General features: G+C 32.3%; 1 protein-coding gene and 1 long non-coding RNA gene across 3 annotated transcripts in view; one reads left to right on the top strand and one right to left on the bottom strand.

The window, feature by feature from the left end:
- PAN3 (poly(A) specific ribonuclease subunit PAN3) overlaps positions 1-19946 on the top strand; it is a 146116-nt gene that overhangs the window by 31612 nt on the left and 94558 nt on the right. The window contains exon 5 of one of the 2 annotated variants that reach the window (XM_074216145.1): positions 15802-15963. The exons of the other annotated variant lie outside the window; for it this stretch is intronic. Within the exon in view, the coding sequence (XP_074072246.1) occupies positions 15802-15963 (162 nt within the window). The remainder of the gene's footprint in view (positions 1-15801; positions 15964-19946) is intronic. 2 annotated transcript variants of the gene reach the window in all.
- The window catches only part of LOC141507948 (uncharacterized), a 97034-nt gene that overhangs the window by 28949 nt on the left and 48139 nt on the right, over positions 1-19946 (bottom strand). The gene's annotated exons all lie outside the window — the stretch shown is intronic.

The following is a 19946-nucleotide window of genomic DNA, read 5'->3' as shown; positions in this document are numbered from 1 at the left end:
AGGCAGCATAATATAGAGGATACCAGAATTCAAGTCCCACTACTGGTACAAATATATTGACAGTATATTCCTGGGCAAGTCACAAATCTCAGTGCTTTAAGTAACTTGACTGAGAATGTAAATAGTATCTATTGAGGGAATTTCATCATCTGAGAGTCACACTCCAGGCCTTACACTAATTCCTGGATTTTAAAAATAATTTTGATGTAAATTTTTACCAAAAAAAATCTCAGAAAACATTCTTAGCTTTTTAGAAATATAGATTCTAGAGCTGAAAGGTATCATCTAATTCAACTCCTTTAGTTTATAGATGAAAAAAATTAAAAATGAGAGGTTAAATGATTTACGTAGGCTCCCTGAGGAAAATCCAGCATTGAACTCGGGTCTCTTGAGTTCCAAGTTCAGCATTCTTCCCCTGCCCATGCTGGCCTCTTCACTTTTGTAACACAAAAGAGGAGAACCAGCATATTTCCTGGGCTTGATAGAGAGGAAAGGGTTATAACCAAAAACAAAGGAAATTTTTTTCCCCCTCTTGTGTTAACAGTGATTAAGTTAAGCCTAGCAAATATCACTTGCTTGAGGGAAGAAAATCAAATTAGAATAGGGAACTGTTCTTAAGAAAGTAATATTTTAAATTAGGGTGAATTTATGGTATGTAGTTATTATAAGTTTTGAAAAAACAGAAGACCCTGAAGACTAGAAGAGGACAAATGCAATGATAACTGTCTCTGATCTTTTACTCTTTACCTTTTTAAATTAAGGAGTCAATTTTCATCAGCCTCAAAGAATACAATATGCATGTGGATCAGTCATTCAACTTACTTTGAGAAGAGAATCATAGAATCAAAACCAGTTTACCTTCTTTGTATGATAAATACAACCATTTAATTACATTTGATTAGTGGAATCAATTTGGTATATTTATTATAAATAATTTTTTTAGATTTCCAAAAAAAAAGCAACATGGTTTTTATCCTTAGAGGAACTTGGGAACATCAATAATAAAACCTGTTGAAAGTACTTACAAATACAAATGAATACCAATTGAGTATCCTGGAGAAAAGTAATGGGAATTCTATTTGGAGGTTTCATGGAGAAGATTAGTTTGGGACTGAGTTTTGAAGGTGAAGGATATGGATTGATGAGTGAGTATGACTGTTGGAACTTTATTAGGACTTTTTTTACCATTTGAAAATTTCCTTTAAAAGTAAAAACCAGTCTTCCTAAATCTTGGTTTTTAAAACTTGCATAACGTTTGCTAGGGATTCCCTTAAGATCATGTCATTTAGGATTATTTAATTTGATTTGTCTCTATCTCTAATAGACAACAATCACTGCTCAAAGAATTGGGGTTTAGAGATCTATAAAGGAATGTAGGTGGGCTGAACATTTAAAATAATATTTAAAAATAACCCTCAAACCCCACTGTTTTCTTATTATTGATGCTTGATGTAATTCAAAATAAATATATACCCTCTATCCCAGATTTACACACAACAGGCACCTAAACCCCCCATGTGTGAGTGGGTGTGTGGATGAATTTGGGGTGGGGGTCCTTCAGGTCTAGTTCCTAATATAGCATTGTATTCATTTAGTTGATGTAGGGAATTGAGAATATATTTTATTTCTAGATGTTTGGTTTTACTTGACATTTAATTGGGTGCTGGACCTAAGATGTATGTATGAAGCCAGGAAGAATCTTTAAATATCTACCAAAAAAAAAAACCTAACAAAGAATTCTAAAAGCAACCAAGCAGAAAAACAGAAAGAAATGACTTGTCAGAAACGAGAATACATTATTAAAGTATTGCATTTTATTGTTAAAAACAATTTAGATATAGAATTGATAAAAGTCTGACTAAACACAAAATATTGTAAGAGATAAGTCCCTATGAACCAGAATCGCATTGAGTTTTGAAAAATCCTTTCTCAAAAGCTGACAGTGTTTCAAGGAAAGAAAAACCATAGCATAATTTTTCCAAGTCACATAAGAAAAAGCAGTGTGTTACCTTCCATAATTTTATTACTTTTACTGTTTGCATTATATACAGCAAAAATGCCCAAATTCTTGTAGCCACCCCTTGGATTTATTTTCCCTGGGATAGATGGCAAGTCAGGGAAAAATGATTTTAATTTTAACTTTCCTAGAGGGCCTCTTGTTCTCTTGGGTAAGAGGAAGCCTGTTAGATTCTGGTGCCAGAGGTCTATCACTGAGAGAACATGAAGACGGCGGAAGATGGGACTGGGTAGGCTTAGGAATATGTTCAGTCAGTAGCAGAGGTATCTTTATGAGGCTTTCTCCTTTTAGAGTTTCCCCAGTCTTGGTAAGGATTTACCTTTTCCTTTGCCTTAACTTTAATATCTCCCTTTTCCCTTTGCTTGAAGACCTCCAGATACATATTTAATGTTTTCTGGAACTTGTTATTTAATTAATATTTAAAAGCATTTTTCACCTGGAATATATCCGTCTACCTTTTATGTTTCACTTCAAAGAAATGAAATTTCTGATGGTAGTGTACTGGTGGTCATAGTCTTTTTGTTAATAGAAGTAGAATTGTCTTAAGTCATTTTAAAAACTATAAGAATGATATCAACATGTACTTACAGAATTATAACATTCTAGGAAATGATCTTTCTTTTTCCTAGGTCTCCTTTTATAGAATGTCATGTCAGTTTGTGGTCTGTAAGTTTTTTAAAGGATAAAGAGAAAATTGAAGAGTATAAAACAAGAATTATTAAAGGGATAGAAATCAGTGCCTATAAGGAAAGATTTTAAAGACTTGTAGTTAACTTGAAGAGAAAGCAAACAGCAGCATTTGCTGCTGTCAAGCAAATGCACAGTGAAGAGTTTGTTGGCAGTTATTCTTCATCTTTATCAGTGATTAAACTAAAGGATATACAGAATTTTTAAAAAAATCAACATTTATATAGCACTTTCAGGTTTTCAAAGTTCTTTGCAAAATCAGGCCTTATAGCCATGTGAAGTAGGTGCTACAGGTATTATCTGCATTATTTAGATGAGGAAATAGGCTCAAGATGTGATTTGCCTACCTTTAGGAAGTGAGGATCAGACACTGAATTTGAATCTAAATTTTTCACTTCCAGTTCAACCCCCCATCCAATATGTCATGCAGTAGAGCAAAGCTAATTGACCTATTGCAAAATATAACTGGGGACTTCAGCCAAATTAACACTTAATTGAACAAGTGTATATTAGATGCTAACTATCAGGCACTGTGCCAGGCAATGGGGTTAAAAATTTAAAAGTGAGTCAGTCCTTTTCCTCAAGAGGCTTACATTCTAATTGACTTTCTTTTTTATTTTTGATGTTGATTTAAGTATTGATTTAGGAGTTGTAAAATCATCATCCTCTGAAACATTTACAAAGTTGAAGGCCTCAAAGTCTTGCATATTTTAAGCATTTATTTACTGCATACAGCTAGATCAGATGGTATTCGGAACATCTTTTCTAATTTTCAAATCATGCATAACAATATAAATTGTTTTTTAACTTTAAATCTAATGCAGCCCCCAGAAAAGATATGATAAGACATCATCCCCTCTCCTTTTGGAAAGGTTGTTGTCCATGGGCAGGACTATACCCAGCCCAGCTTTTATTGCCTCTGTGAAATCTTTAGTGACAACATTTATACTTTAGGAAGCAATAAACTGTAAATCACAACTTGATTTATTATTTGTTGAGTATTTAGACTTCAAAAATAGTGGGAAAATATTAATGCAGAATAAACTTTGAAATAGATGTGTTATTTTTTTTTTTTTTTGAGAAGGTTGTTAAGCATTTTGCCAGCATACTCCATTCATGAGTATTGAACCTTACATATAATGGTAATTTTTTTTTGATATGGTGATCAATTTTGCTGACTTTTAATAATTTTTTCTATTTTTATTTTTTAATGGTTTTTATGGGAGGTTGGAGGGAAGGCATATAAGGGAAAATCTGGGCAATGTAAAAACAAAGAATATAAATAAAATCTATAAAAATAAATATTAAAAAGACCATACTTAGAGATTTACATATTACTTAGAAAGGAAAATGCAAGAAATAAAATTCTAGTCTAGTTAGCTGAATGATTCTTCCTATATTTTGTTTTTACTAAAGAGCTGTCTCCTAAAGGTCTGAAGTTTTAGTTAATATTGGGTATAGTAGTCCAGTTGGCTTATGGACAGTGCTAATGTAGCTAACCAATCTTGCTAGTTGATTCTTGCATGGTTCATTTAATTTTGCTTTGTTGTATGACCATAGATTGAACTAATGATTCTAGCAATGTCTTACAAAAATCTGCTAAGAAAAGAGTACCACGTTAGAAGGTATAAATAGACTATCATTACATAATGAGGAAAGCAACTCAAGATATTTGAATGTCTTAGGCCAGTGCTCTGTGTGTATAGTTGTGGAAAAACATCCCTCAGTTCCTTCATCTGTAAAATTAGATGACATTTGAGTCTCCTTCCTGGACTCCCTCTAGGACTGTGATTTCTTTAAAGGACAAAAAGAGAAAACTGAAGAGAAAACTCATTCATAGCAAAAAATGAAAACAAAAACTGTAGGTAAAATTCTATTCTAGCAGATAGTGAAAAGTCAGTTCAGTTAATAATTTTTTTTTATTAAGGATTTTATTTATTTTTGAGTTTTACAGTTTTTCCCTAATCTTGCTTCCCTCCCCCCACCCCTCACAGAAGGCAATTTGTCAGTCTTTACATTGTTTCCATGGTATACGTTGATCCAAATTGAATGTGATGAGAGAGAAATCATATCCTTAAGGAAGAAACATAATGTATAAGAGATAGCAAGATCAGACAATAAGATACCAGTTTTTTTTCTAAATTTATGGTAATAATCCTTGCTCTTTGTTCAAACTCCACAGTTGTTTCTCTGGATACAGATGGTATTCTCCATTGCAGAGAGCCCTAAATTATCCCTGACTATTACACTGATGGAATAAGCGAGTCCATCAAGGTTGATCATCACCCCCATGTTGCTGTTAGGATGTACAATGCTTTTCTGGTTCTGCTCATCTCACTCAGCATCAGTTCATGCAAATTCCTCCAGTCTTTCCTGAATTCCCATCCCTCCTGGTATCTAATAGAACAATAATGTTCCATGACATACATATATCACAGTTTTCTAAGCCATTCCCCAATTGAAGGACATTAACTTGATTTCCAATTCTTTGCCACCACAAACAGGGCTGCTATGAATATTTTTGAACAAGTGATGTTTTTATCCTTTTTCATCATCTCTTCAGGGTATAGACCCTGTAGTGGTATTGCTGGGTCAAGGGGTATGCACATTTTTGTTGTCCTTTGGGCATAGTTCCATTTTTTTCTCCGGAAAGGTTGGATGAGTCACAGTTCACCAACAATGTAATAGTGTCCCAGATTTCCCACAACCCTTCCAGCAATGATCATTGTCTTTTCTGGTCATAATGGCCAGTCTGAGAGGTGTGATGTGATACCTCAGAGAAACCTTAATTTGCATTTCTTTAATAAGTAATGATTTAGAGCAATTTTTATATGACTATGGATTGCTTTGATCTCCTCATCTGTAAGTTGTCTTTGCATATCCTTTGACCATTTGTCAGTTGGGGATCAGTTAATAATTCCACACATTACTATAGTGTAAAGAAAGTGATGTTTTTTATAGTTCAAAGAAATACTCCAGTATATACCAGTCATGGATTGAGCACTGATTCTGGATCTGAAGTCAAATCCAGTCTCAGACATTCAGCTGTGTGACAGTGCACAAATCACTTAATCCTCACCCCCCCAATATTTTTTTTAATTAAAAACAATTTTTTTCAATATTTTTTTAAAGGGAAGAAAAACAGAACTGAATTTTGGGTGAATCAGTTAAGTTCTAATATATAATATATAAACATATTTTTAATATATAATATAATAATAATAATATAAAAATGGAAGGAGGGAAGCAATTAGAGACTATTTGGTCCAAATCTTATTTTTTACTTGAGGAAACTTGAGTCCCAGAAAGGTTAAGTGATTTGTCCAAAAGTAAAGCCAGGATTTGAACCTTGATCATCTATTGTATATAATCTGTATATACTCCTGCTTTTTCTCATGTTAAATGTTCAAAAACTTGTTAGAATGAGGTTATAACCAGAATTAGGTTTAGAAAATGGTATTAATTATATTTTTGAGCACTAGTTATCAATCCGTTTTGATGTTTATTGAAGTTGACAGAGGTTATTGCTCTGCAAATAGGAACTTCATGTCTAATGCAACAAATGAGGAAGTGATCATGCTAAATTTTATGTTTTTGTTAAGATTAGAGATTTATCACTACGTTGGTCACAAGGTAATACATTTTTAAAATGTAGACTTTTGAAGACCATCGGAGAGTGATTCAGTTTGCATCACTGGAAAGACCAAATACATTGAAGAATTCACATTTAAAGTATTATATATTTAATTGGTATGTCTGTTTTGGTTTAAGGTCTCAATTTTGTTAAAATTAAAGGTAAAAAAGGTATTTTTGATTAAGGGAAGAATTTAATAGTTGGCATGAAGGATGAGAAGAATTCTTGCTTCCATGAGATCCTGAGTATAAATTCACAAACTAGTTTAAAGGACATTTAACTCTGATAGTGTGTTTTCACTGTGAATATGGTAATAAGTATAATTTTGATGAAATGATTTCAGTATTATAACTGGGTTATAGGTTAAAAGCTAGACTTGATTTTTTTTTTTTAGTTTTTTCACTTGAAATAAAGCTGATTGTGATTTAAATTACAGAATTTCAGATTTGGTAAGGCTCTCAGAAGCCCATCCAATCCAGACTTCTGCAGGCCTCTAAGAGAGGGAACCTTCTCCTTGAGGCAACCCATTCCATATATGAAAAGCTCTATTAGGAAGTTTTTCCTCTTTACAACATTGCTCTTATTTTTATCCTCTGGGACCAAGCAAAACAAGTCTTGGCCACTAACAATTTTTAACATAAATACTTAGACCATTTATCATACATAATGATAATGTGATTTTTACTTTTTGGTCATGTTATTTCCTCTTAGTGAAAAACTAATGATAGGAGGAAAGAATCCTACAAAATAGAAAGTAATTTTTAGTCATATATAAACTACTATTTGCTGTGTGTGTGTTTAAAAATCTTTTAAGTTCTTAGTATGAATTTAATGAAAAAGCATTTATTAAGCATAATTACTATAAACCATTCACTGTGCTAAGAATTGGAGATGCAAATACAAAAGAAAGACAATCTCTATTCCCATGAGTTTCTAATAGAAAAATTTGACACATAGTAGAAGGCAGTTAGAATTTGGAATTAACAAGAGTGATGAGTGATGAGTGATGACTTAGGGCAATATTTATTTCCAGAATCAATAGTGGTATTGATAAATGTCTAGAGCAAGAGGTAAAAAAGTAGAGAGTGGCAAGAATGCCATAGCATGGCAGGAAAAATGTCTGTTATGCCAAGTCTTGTATCTGAAACTTTGATAGGATTTAACTTTCACTAATCAAGTCAGTTTATCCCTAGAGTGGAGCTGGAGATATGGTTGAGGAGGGTACAACAATAGGACTAATCATGATTGAAAAATTATGACTGTGGGGTATGCCTATAAAGGTTGTAATCAAAAGTAGAATCAGGCTTCTCTATAATGCCGGATCTAAAATATGATATCTATTCTCCCTCATCCCAGCTTCCCATTATAAGCTATTATTACAAATATAAAGTTTTATGTTATTTATTATATCATAACACTATATTATTTATTATTAATTAATATATTAATATAATATATTTATGTCATATTAAATTTCTGATATAAAGTTTGATTTATTTGTAATTTAAATGATATCATAAAGATATGGATTAAAATTAATTGTATAGTTATGTTTTATGTTATATTATTATATTTTATAGTTATTGATTACTTTTTTTATTAATTGACCAGTGCCTCAGGTATTGGATTTTGATTGACTTGATTTACAGAACTATATAGAATCTTATATTCTGTTTTGTGAGACATACTATTTAAGCAAAGTGGCCAATGGGGGAAGTCTAATTTTCCAAGAACTAAGTTTATAAAATGTTAGTTGTTGATGGTTGCAGATCTTTATCAAGAGTTTAAAATTTTGTAATTCACTTGTTAAAATATGGATAGATAGCTTACATTTTGTTAAGCCATTAAGGACAATAAAAATGTTTGACATGCATATATGTGAATTAAATTTCATTGTGTTCAGATATTATATAGCATATAATTCTATAAGTGTCTTGAGCAATGGATGACTTTATGCCACTTATAAACCACAAAGTAAGTTAAAAATTAATTAAGAATTTGAAGAATTTTCTTGCTTTTTAGTAATTTGGATTGTGATTAACATTCAGTATTGTTGATGATAGGGGTATGCTGCTGTCAATGTTTTCTTGAGTTTCAGGTTGTTCTGTTAAGATTTGTAGTGATTGATCATTTTTTTTAGTTTTTTTTTTTTTTGCAAGGCAAACGGGGTTAAGTGGCTTGCCCAAGGCCACACAGCTAGATATTTATTAAGTGTCTGAGACCGGATTTGAACCCAGGTACTCCTGACTCTAGGGCAGGTGCTTTATCTACTGCGCCACCTAGCCACCCCAGTGATTTATCATTGACTAAAAAACCTACATTCAGGTTTTATGAGTTCTTGGGGTTGGGTGGGAAAATGGGATAATACTAGCTGGGGTTTTCTTTGTGAAATGGATCAACAATTGCTAAATGGCTCCACAAATGCCTGAGTGGTAGTATTGTATAATCTTGGTCTTTCTGAGCTATAGTTCTGCTCTCATTGATCTAGCCAATTCAGTTTGATTCATAGAGGCAAGGCAGTAGAAAATGATTAATAGAACTGAATTATAGTAAATAATGTTAAGATTGTAGTGTGATAAAATTATATTATAGAACCTAGAATGGATTCTTCTAATATTCTTAACATATAGTTTGTAATACTGCTGTTTAAAATTTTTATATCAATTGTCTTGTACTAACATGGAATTGCTATTTCTCTAGCTAATAAAAGTATGATTATTTAATCTACTTGAATTGAGCATTTTCATTTTGTGAAGTGTCTTAATATTCATCAGTAATTCATTGACAAATTAAAGTTAAGTATTATACATATTGTATACTTCCCTTTAGAAATCTAGTTATCGTGTTAATCCAAATTTCCATAATTCAAAAGACTTGTGATTTTAGTCCTATAGATTTTAGTCCTTTAGTCCCTTCACCAGTTCTGATTATGATTCCCCTCCATGTTTATAAGATAGTCTTTCTGAGTTCCTGTGGTCAAATTCGTCAAATTCGGTCACTGATGACCAAATCTCCAAATTTAGCTCTACTGGTCATTTGACAGTAGTCTTGAAACCTTTCTAGTTCATTGGAGAGCTATTTGATTTCCTCTTTATGTTACAAATAAACATTCACAAACTTTATAATTTACCTTAATGATGGTTTCTGATAGCTAGGGATTGAATAGAATGTACATATAAGAATACTTTAGAAATTATGTTTTGTGGAGAAACCAGAGCTTGTACTACTCCTGATAAAGCTTTTGAGAATCCAGGGTTACATTCATGCCATGATAAGGAAGTGGTTAGCTCATCAAAATATTAATTGTAACATAGAAATAGCTCTCTTGCTTAGAAATAAACCAGTCTCTCCCTTTTGTATACTGTATTTTAGCACTAATTTTGAATTAATTTTTTTTTTTTATGTTTTCTGGTGACTTAGCATTCCAGGACTATTTTTAAAGTTGCAGGGTATTTTCAGAGAAGTGACATCTGCTGCTTTGGTTCTAAATAAACTAGAAAGGATTTAGACTTTACCAGAAAGCCTAAGTCTAATGATCTCATTTTTGGGTACTATGTACCCTATTGTATAGTGGCATTTCATTGTAACTTTGGTTTTGGAGGAAGGGAAAAGGGAAGAGAATAAGTATTTACTAAGTGCCTTCTATGTATTAAGAACTGTTTAAGTGTTTTTACAAATCTTATCTCATTTGTTATATAGAGTACCTTTATTGTAGCAAAACTTTATTTTATTAAGATTGACAAGACTAATATCATTTGACCAGAAATGAATTTTAATTCGTATAACAAGTAGTCAAATTTTAATTTTGTTCTGGTGTTTGGGGTATAGATATACTGTAATTAAGGCCAAAGAGTGGTTTTATATATTTGAATTTTTTTTTGTGGGATCCTGATATTTAAGTTTTGACCTTATATATTTAGATTTTCTTGGTTATTGATAGTTTTATATGTCTATGAAACTTGAACTTTTCTGACCTTCATTTGCCATTTTTGTTCCCTTTTCTGTAGTTGCACCAATTTAATTACTATTACTACCTATATTTTAAAATAAAATAATATCAGAATTTGGGGTCTACCAACCTAAAATACATTTTCATAAAAACTTGAAAAAGGTAATAAACAGAAAGGAAAAGAAATACCATGACTTTTTCTGTACATTTGGATGCAGTATTAAAAAAAAAAAGGAATTTCTTTCTAAGATGATTAGAGCCCAAGCTAGATAGGATTTATAAATATAGACTGTCTCTTTAAATTAAATACGGAAACTCGGCTACAAAACAAGTCATTATTAATTTTACTAAATATATTCACGCATATACAAAAAGTAGCTAACTTTTTTTTCCTTTTTTCTTAGGATTCAAATAAATTGAATTAGTTTGACAGCCAGGAATAATGACTTTGAGTTGATAAAATTGGATAAAGATCATAGGCTTACACAGGTCAGGACAGGAAGGGACCTTTGAAGTCATCTAGTTTAGCACTCTTATTTTACAGATGGAGAAACTAAGACCCAGAGAAGATAAGTAATTCAGTTAGACTTATATATTGTTCTTAGCACTATTAATTTAATAAAGCATTGCTAATTTAGTGAAGTGCTACTAATCTGTAATAATGGAAGGAAAATCAGTTTTAGTAAATATATTTATTTTAGAATTAAAAAAAAGAAATATGGCCTTTTCTTCACATTTTAAAGGAAACTCTAAGCTAATTAAGTGTTTTCTAATGGCATTAATTTGTTAATAGATAATGTTTCTTAATTGAATAAATGATGATTTCTAACAGCTATCAAAAGTCCAGCCTATCCTGTGGCTTCTCTTTACTTTGTATAAATGTGTTCTTCTAGGCTTAAAAGGGACTTTATGGGTTATCTAGTCCAACCCCCTCATTTTACAGATGAGGAAACTGAGGCCCAGAGATGTGAAGTGACCCACCCAAGGTCATAGAGGTAGAAAGCAGCACAGGTGGGGTCTGAACCCACATCCTCTGACTCCAAATGAAAATTTCATAACAGTGGACCTGAGGCACTGCAAGCTCCGCAAGTATCCATGTATTTCTGAATAATTTAAGAAAGATTCGATTATGTTCACATTTTATTGTATTCACATTCATTGAAAATTGATCATTCATGTTTGGTGCTCTGGATAATTTAGCTAATAAAAATATTTAATAACTGAGAATCCGAACACCCCTTTCTCATCATATCATATTTCCATGCATTAAGGGTAGTTCATTTCATTTGTTATTCAGAGTCATAGAACTTGGGAGCTGGAAAAGGTCATCTAGTCCATATTTAGAATTTTTTTTTAGCATGGGCAGAAATAGACAAAACATTTAAGGAAGAAATGGTTAATTACTGGCCTTGGTTTTTTATTGTAACTACATTATTTCTTTTTAAATGGTTTTAATCAGTTTATTTTCATAGTTAGACAAAATTTTCACCTTCACATCTCATTTATACTCCATATTTGTTTGAGAAGTCCCATTTTTTTTTCCCAAAGGTGTTATCTAGAGCTTTATCTTTTACTATACATTTTACAGTTTTCAAAATTATGAGATATGAATTAGTTATTTAATATTACTCTCTCTGCTTCTTATTTTATATATACACTGGAACCTTGCTGTAGTACATACTTTGGTATAAGATGGGTCCTTTATTATGCAGAAAGGGTGGATTAGATTTGAATTTATTGCCAGAAGTACTTTGTTTCTGCATTCTTTCATTGATAACATGATTCCTTGAAATGGACCTTGTGGTGTACTTTATGCTGATCATTTTCTTGATCTGTTTTTTAAAAAATATTCTTGTTAACACACAACAGAGCAACTGAAAAATTCAGATGTTAACTGAATTTACCCAGTGTTACTCTTTTTTTGTTAATACAGTTCTTTGCCTTAGTTAAATACTAAGCAAAAAAAAAAGTTAACATTTCTTCATATTAGCTTGATTCTTTTATGTTTATCTAGAAAGAATATAGTATGAGAAGTACTTCTGGAAGATCTTTAATTTACATGGTAGCAAATTAATTTACAGTTCTTATTTTCCAAGTTCTTTGTTGCTTAGTGATAGCAAAATTTGAAAGTTTCTTTATTTAGTTGATCTATAGTTGGTCTTTTAATTTCTGGGTGGGAAGTTATCTCTACTAAACTTAAATTTAACACTATTTTATCAGTCTTATTGCAACATAAGTTAGGATAATGAATGAACTAATTGCTTTCCATTACCTTTTTTTATGTAGTATAATCCCAAGATACTAATTAGGATGATAAAGCATCTCAGATTTCCTCTCCAGATACAATTCAATAATCTATTTATTAAATATATGTTGCATAGTACTGTTCTGGGCACTAGGGATTCACAGACAGCAAGGAAATGCTTCTTGCCTTCAAGGAGCTTATATTAGCAGATATAACTTGTATAACAGATAAAGAAGCAATTTATGGAATAACAAAACATTAACAAGTAGGAAAACCAGGAAAAGTTCCATTGAAGGTTCCCCCTTGGATGAGCTTAAAGAAAACTTAAGATTCTGAGTGGTGAATGTGAGAAGAAAGCCCATTTAAGGCATATCCTTATGAAAGCAGGACCTAGAAGACCAAGTTTGGGAACAGCTAATAGGCCAATTTGACAGGAATATCTGGTATATAAAGAGGAGTCAAGTGAGGCTGGAGCCTTATTGTGAAGGGCTTTGAATGCCAAGCTAAGGAATTTGTATTTCATCCCAAAGCCATTAGGGTACTGCTGAAAGTTCTTGGACAGGGGAAGGTCATAGATTTTAACTTTTAGAAGATTCTTTTTTTTCAGCTGTTTGGAAGGAGAATTGGAGATGGGAAAAAATGTAATAAGCGCAAACCAGAAAGTAGGTGATTAAAACTTGAAATAAGGGAAGGGAAAGTTTATGAACACGAATTATCAAGGTGTAACATCTGATTGGATATGGTAGATAAGGGAAAGGGAAGGGACTATGCTAACTCTTGGCATCCTTAACATGGGTTGAACAGAAAGAGAGAGATACCCTCAAAAGCAGTAGGAAATTTGGAGAAGAGATTTTAAAGGACTAGATGATTTTAGGCATATTGAATTTGAGATGCCTTTGGAATGTCCATTTGAGGATAAGGGCATGTATACTAGAGTTATGACATTGAGAATGGAGAGAAGGAGACATGAAGGAGATACTGTGGAGGTGTTTGGCAAGATTTGGCAGTTAATTAGACATGTGAGAGTGAGCAAAAGTAAGGGCTCAAGGAGGAAACAGCAAGTTAAGAATCTTGATTATGGGAAGATGGGAAGTTCTGTAAGTGGTCATGTTACAGTGTTTTGAGTTGCCTTATGATCCACCCATTTTGAAATGTCTGGTATGTAGTGATTCAGATTTAGAGTTCAGTAGAAATAGTGATAAATCTTGGAATTATCTGAATAGGGATAATAATTGAATCCCATGGGAGCTAATGAGTTCACCAATGAGAGATTAGCCAAAAAGAGAAGAGGACAGAATCTTGGGGTCTACCCATAGTAAATATTCATGTCTGGATGATATCCAAAGAAGAGAACCAAGCGAGTGCAGTGTTAGAAAAATCCAGAGAGGAGAGTGTTCTGAGAAAAGGTTCAGCAGTGCTGTTAATACAGAGACCAAGAAGGGTGACCAATGAGTGAATAACATCTTAGCAATTAGAAAACAGCTTAGTGTTAAGTTTGGCAAGATTAATTGCACGATTAGGTTGGAAGCCAAATTGCAAAGGATTTAGAAAAGGAGAAAAAAGGATGGCAAGTTATTTTGTACATTGGTTTTTTTATATGCCTCTGACTTCGTTAACAGTTCTTTGGGAATAAGGGTTATTTTATTGTTTGAAATTGTTTTTATATCACTGATTGCTATCACAGTGCCTGACTTATAATAGCTGCATAACAAGAATTTGTTAATTGATTTCACTTTAATTTGATCAGTGTATATAAATTGATTTTGGAATAAGCGTTTTTTAAACATTCCTCTCATTTGAGGAAATTCTCTTTGTATTTTAAAAGCAATTTTAGGAATAATGGAATCTTATTTTTTTTTGAGTAGCCTCAAATTGTTTTAGAAAAGTCTATAAAGACTTTCTTTGTTACCAGTGGAGAAAAAAATAAACTTTGAAAGTCTGTTGGCTGAAAAAGTTTAAAGTTATTGAAGTGAAAACACCTTATCTCTATTAAGACTGTTTGCTAATCTTCGTGATGTTCGCTATTTAGGGTTGATTTGTTCAAAGATTGAATAGTCTGATTTCAGTTACCTCTAGGATCAAATACATACTCTATGTTTTTGGCATTTAAAGCCTTTCATACCTTATTAATAATAATACATTACTCCTCTTCAGCATTCTGGCTTGTGCTCCAAGATGATATTCCATTTCCCTTCTCAGCCTTTGTACAGGCTTTCCCCTATACTTGGAATGTACTTTTTCCTTACCTTCATCTCTTACAAGTTTTAGTTTTCCTTCAAAGCTCAGTTTAAAGGTCACCTCCTAAATGAGACCTTTCCAAAATCTATCCATAGTACCTTCTACATAGACACCAAACTGCTTGAGCTCACCCTTCATTACCTTGTATTTATTTGCCTAGTACACAATTGTTTTTGGAACATAGAAAGCTTTTGTTGAATAGATTAAATATATAAGATCTGTAATATGGGGTTTTAGAATGTTTCTTTTAGATTGAACTTTTGTTTGATTTTCTTTAAAAATTCTTCCTTAGACTTACTTTATAGATAAATAGTTCAAAATTATTAGTTTCTTCATATTTAACATTTGAAAAATATTTTGAAATTTATATTTGAAATAGATGGTAGAAGTTTTCATGTTCATTTTATTTCTTTGACTCTCTTCTCTTTAAATAAAGCTTCTGTTTGAGGTCTAATGCTGAACAGATTCAGAAGAGAGAACTGGACAGTTGGTAGAATTTAAATTTTATTTGACTTAACTCTCCCAGAATTCAATTTTTATTGTTTAGGTAGCATATTTTTTTATTTAACATGAATTAATGAAGGTATTTATTTGGGCTTTCAGGTGGGGGTTGAGGGTAAGAAAGAGGAAAAAAGTATAGTTTGTATAATTTTACAATTCCTTTCATTGGAGCCATTTCTTCATAAAGCAGTGAGACTAGGTAAGTGCTAGTGGAGAAACTTTTGTGAAGCATTTATTTCCAAATTTACTTTAAAAGTTTTAGCATAGAAACAGAATCAGTTTCTGTACTCTATACATTGGAAGAATTCACTTTAAAATATGACTATTGTATTTCTAAGTAATGGTCCCCAAAACCTGCCTGACAGGATGATGGATTGATGTGGGAATAAGGGATGGGGAGGTAACTTCATCAGAAACTTTCAAATTATTTCCTTTTCCACCAATCCCCAGATGTCCTCTTTTTGCTAGTTAGTTTAGATAAGTCTGAGGGATGTTAGGAGTGGCCTGGTTTCTTTCCTTCTTTTTCATAGCCAAGGAAGTACCGACTGGGGATGCTGGAGGAGAGGCTAGTTCCGGTGGGATCAAAAGCACGAAAAGCAAAGAATCCTATTGGCTGCTTGGCTGACAGGTGTAAATCAGGAGTACCCATCAATATGGTTTGGTGGAACAGAGTCACAGAAAACAATCTACAGGTAAAAGTAATTTTTACTAGACACTCTTTGAAAGTTGATATCGTGGCTGCTTTTACTTAAAAAAGGTTTTTGTTGTTAAATTTTGGGAAGATTATTTGGGCCAGATTACTCACCAAGAAAGTAAGTTAAGTGGTCCATGCAAAATTAATTGGTTTTTTTTAGTAGTTTATCTAGTTTTTCTCCATTATAATTTTTTCCCTCTTTTTTATTGGATTTTATTTCAAAATATCAGAACTGAATTATTTTTAATATGCATAGCCTGACAGGACATTATAGTCAGTTAAGCCTTATTTAAAAAAAATAATTATAGGGGTGGCTAGGTGGCACAGTGGATAGAGCACCGGCCCTGGAGTCAGGAGTACCTGAGTTCAAATCCGGCCTCAGACACTTAATAATTACCTAGCCGTGTGGCCTTGGGCAAGCCACTTAACCCCATTGCCTTGCAAAAAAAAATTAATTATAGTAAATTCTCATTTATCTAGAATTTAAGCAAGGAGTTCAAAGAAATTGGATGGTTATGGGGGTGTGTGTGTGTGTGTGTGTGTGTGTGTGTTGCATGTGTTTTAGATAGCACATTATTTTCTAAGAAATGAATGACAAATACATCATTAATACCAGGGACTTATTCCAAAAAGAGCCTCAGATGTTATTTTAAGGTCAGTACAGATTCTATCCACTCTCTCCTCTTTGTTCCTTATAGCTACAGTATTATTTATTGAGTATTGATTTTTACAGCTGTAGACTTCAGTGCATTAAACTCTGGTATCCAGTTATTTCTAAATAAGTGATTATGTTGGTACATTTTCTTATATTCTCTGCCTTTGTGGGTTTTTTTTTTTTTTTTTTTTTTTTTTTTTTTAGGTTTTTGCTAGGCAATGGGGTTAAGTGGCTTGCCCAAGGCCACACGGCTAGGTAATTATTAAGTGTCTGAGGCCGGATTTGAACCCAGGTACTCCTGACTCCAGGGCCGGTGCTTTATCCACTGCGCCACCTAGCCGCCCCTATTTTCTGCCTTTGAAACTTGGTCATTGTGTTTAGTGTTCTGGATAACTTAAAAAATGTTTATTAAGAACTGGAAGTTCCCCCTTTTCCTTTATTAGTCTGGATAAATGGAAGTTTATCATTCATGGGCTGTTAATTATTGTTCCCCAAAATACAGCTATTCTGCAAATGTCCAGAGTTAATTGTAGAATTGTATGTAAAGTGGTGACATTCTACTATATTAATACTAGATGATTTAATCTTTCTAACATTAATAATATTTTGGCAGCTAACTATATAATATATGAACCAGAACACAAGAAATGAAGAAATTCTCACTGTCAGCATTATAAAATTTGATTTATATTCCAAATAAAATTTTGATCATGTTTCATTAAAAGACAAAATGAAACTGGAAATGAACATTCAACTAAGTACTTGGATGATATTGGAAATTTTTGGACTTCTGAATTTCCTTGGTTTTTCAGTGTGTTCAAGGGAGAGAATTGACATAAGTTAAATACTTACATGTAATAAAGATGTGTTTCTTAAAGTCAAAGACTTCTATTTGAACTTATTCTTGTAAAATATTGAATTAAAGATATCTGTCTCATGTCTGATATAGTATTACTGTGTTATGTTTTATATAACTCCTTTCCTATATGAATTCAAAGAATTAGTTATATTGAGGCAGATCATTGATCTATCTTCCCTACTATTCTGTCACTAACAGTGGTAGTAGTTGAAATTTTGTGAGAGTTGCTCTCCAGGGCTTAAGCCCTGAAGTACTTGATAAAAAATTCCCAGCAGTCTAAATTACAACTCTTCAAGATAATGTGAAAATTATCCCCTTATTATTTACAGATATTTTAATGAACACAAAAATTAAATGCCTTATCTAAGATTTATCACAATTCATTTGTGTTTTTCCCCCCTACCTGCCTCAATAGATTTCTGCTTCTAATATCGATCGACTTTAATTGAGATTTACAGAAATGTCTCTTGTGCAAATGATTTTTATTCCTTGAATCCAGGCTGTTATGAATTCACTGACTCCTAGATTCCTCCTTTCAGTTTCACTTATCTGATTTGTTTTGTTAATCAGTAGTTGTCCCTTGTGTGTGTGTGTGTGTGTGTGTGTGTGTGTGTGTGTGTGTTTGTGTTTGTGTTTGTAGATGGGTGTATGTATATGGATGTGTGTAGATGTCCCTCTTCACATTTATGTATTTGGAATGTGTTTTTATTTTATTTTTTATTTTATTTTATTTTAAAAGTATGGGTTATTCAAGGGAGGGAAGCCAGTTTGTAGGGTTTTGCTTGTGTAAATGGGTTGAATGATAGAATGTAAGAATCAGTATACTTTACCCAATTTTTATTGAGGTAGTACAACAGATAGGGCACTGGACTTTGAGTAGAAATTTTTGAGTTCAAATCCTGCTTCAAATGCTTAGTGGTTATAAGACCCTGGGAAAATCTCTTAACCTTTGCTTCGATTTCCTCATCTATAAAATGAGAATAATAATGTCTACCTTCCAAAGTTGTATGAATTTGAATGAAATAATATATAAAGCACTTTGTAAACCTAAAGTACTCTATTGATCTTTTTCCTGTCATCATCATTGTTATCATAATTACCATCATTATCATCATTATCTTACCATCATCATTATCAAATAACTATCCAATTAGTGGATGAACTAGCCTTCTTTACCCCATTTCTTTGTTATCATTGTTGTTTTTCTCTTAATTGTTAACGTAAGAGATGTTAAAGAGAACAAATTAAAGCTAAAATTCTTTCTTTGTTTTATTATTTTATGTCATTCCACTATCTTGACTTGTTTGTAAATTTCTGAACAAGTTTGTTTCTGTGCCACGAATTTTACTTAAAAATAAAGTGGGGGTATGGTTGTCAAGAGATCTCCTAGTGATAACTTTCGATATAGTTAGATTTCTAGGGCAGGATTATGTTGCTGTATATAATGTTTATAGGAAGCTTATCTATAACCTTTGTGTGATATGTTTCATGATGGTAAATAAGAGTTTTTGTTTCCATATAATTTTCATTTGGTCTTTAGTTTTGAAAATAACTTGGATTTTCCTACCAATATCCTAGTTAAAAAGCAACTACTATTATTGTACCAACAGCAGAGAACAGTTTTAAAATTTATGAATTATATTTTAATTTTCCCTCTTATTAGGCTAACTCTTAATAATTTCTGCTTCTATATGTAGGATTCAGCAAATAAAAATTTACTTGAATTACATGTAAGTTTTACTAGCTTCAAATTTATATCACATAATCAGGCAAAAGCAAATATTTAGTAAGGCAGAAATTCTATTTAATTAGAACTTTTTTTTAATCTATACTTGTTAGATGAATTAGTAAATGGATCATATAGAAATTTTCTCCATTCAAAGATAGGTATGCTCATCTAAGAACATTCTCAGATGGGTTTTGGTCAGACATTATGGTAGGCTAATTTTTTCCTTTGGTAAAACTCTGCACAGAAGTAATATTAAACAAGTCCTCTTTGTTCCTGGTATCTCCAAGCACATTCTTGTCTCCCCTCAAACTTTAAAAATCCTCACTTAATCAAGCTATCATTCTGTATTTTCTCTTTTCCTTCTCAGCCAAACTTCTTGTTCTACTTTTTTCCTTCTTTCTCTTCAAAAAACTCGTCATTCGTTCATTCAACTTGAACCTGTCCTCTCTGAAATTAGCACTAAGCTTTTAATTATGAAAACTGAAGTGAATTTAATTGTGAAAACTGTCCTTATCCTACTTGACTAATGCAGCATTTGCAGCTTCTCTCTGGATATTCTTTTCTTACTAGATTTTTGTGAAACTATTTCCTTTTAAAATTTCTACTTATTGCTTCTTTGTCTCCTTTGCTTATTTTAAAAACAATCTTTCTTGTTTACTACATTGTAGTTCTTTCAGATATCCGCCCTGGACTCTCTTCTTCCTCTATGCCTAGCAATCTCATCAGCTTCCCTGGATT

This window comes from Macrotis lagotis, chromosome 1 (assembly GCF_037893015.1).
Source record: "Macrotis lagotis isolate mMagLag1 chromosome 1, bilby.v1.9.chrom.fasta, whole genome shotgun sequence".
Taxonomy (NCBI): Eukaryota; Metazoa; Chordata; class Mammalia; order Peramelemorphia; family Peramelidae; genus Macrotis; species Macrotis lagotis.
This window is presented reverse-complemented; position numbering and strand designations above follow the sequence as displayed.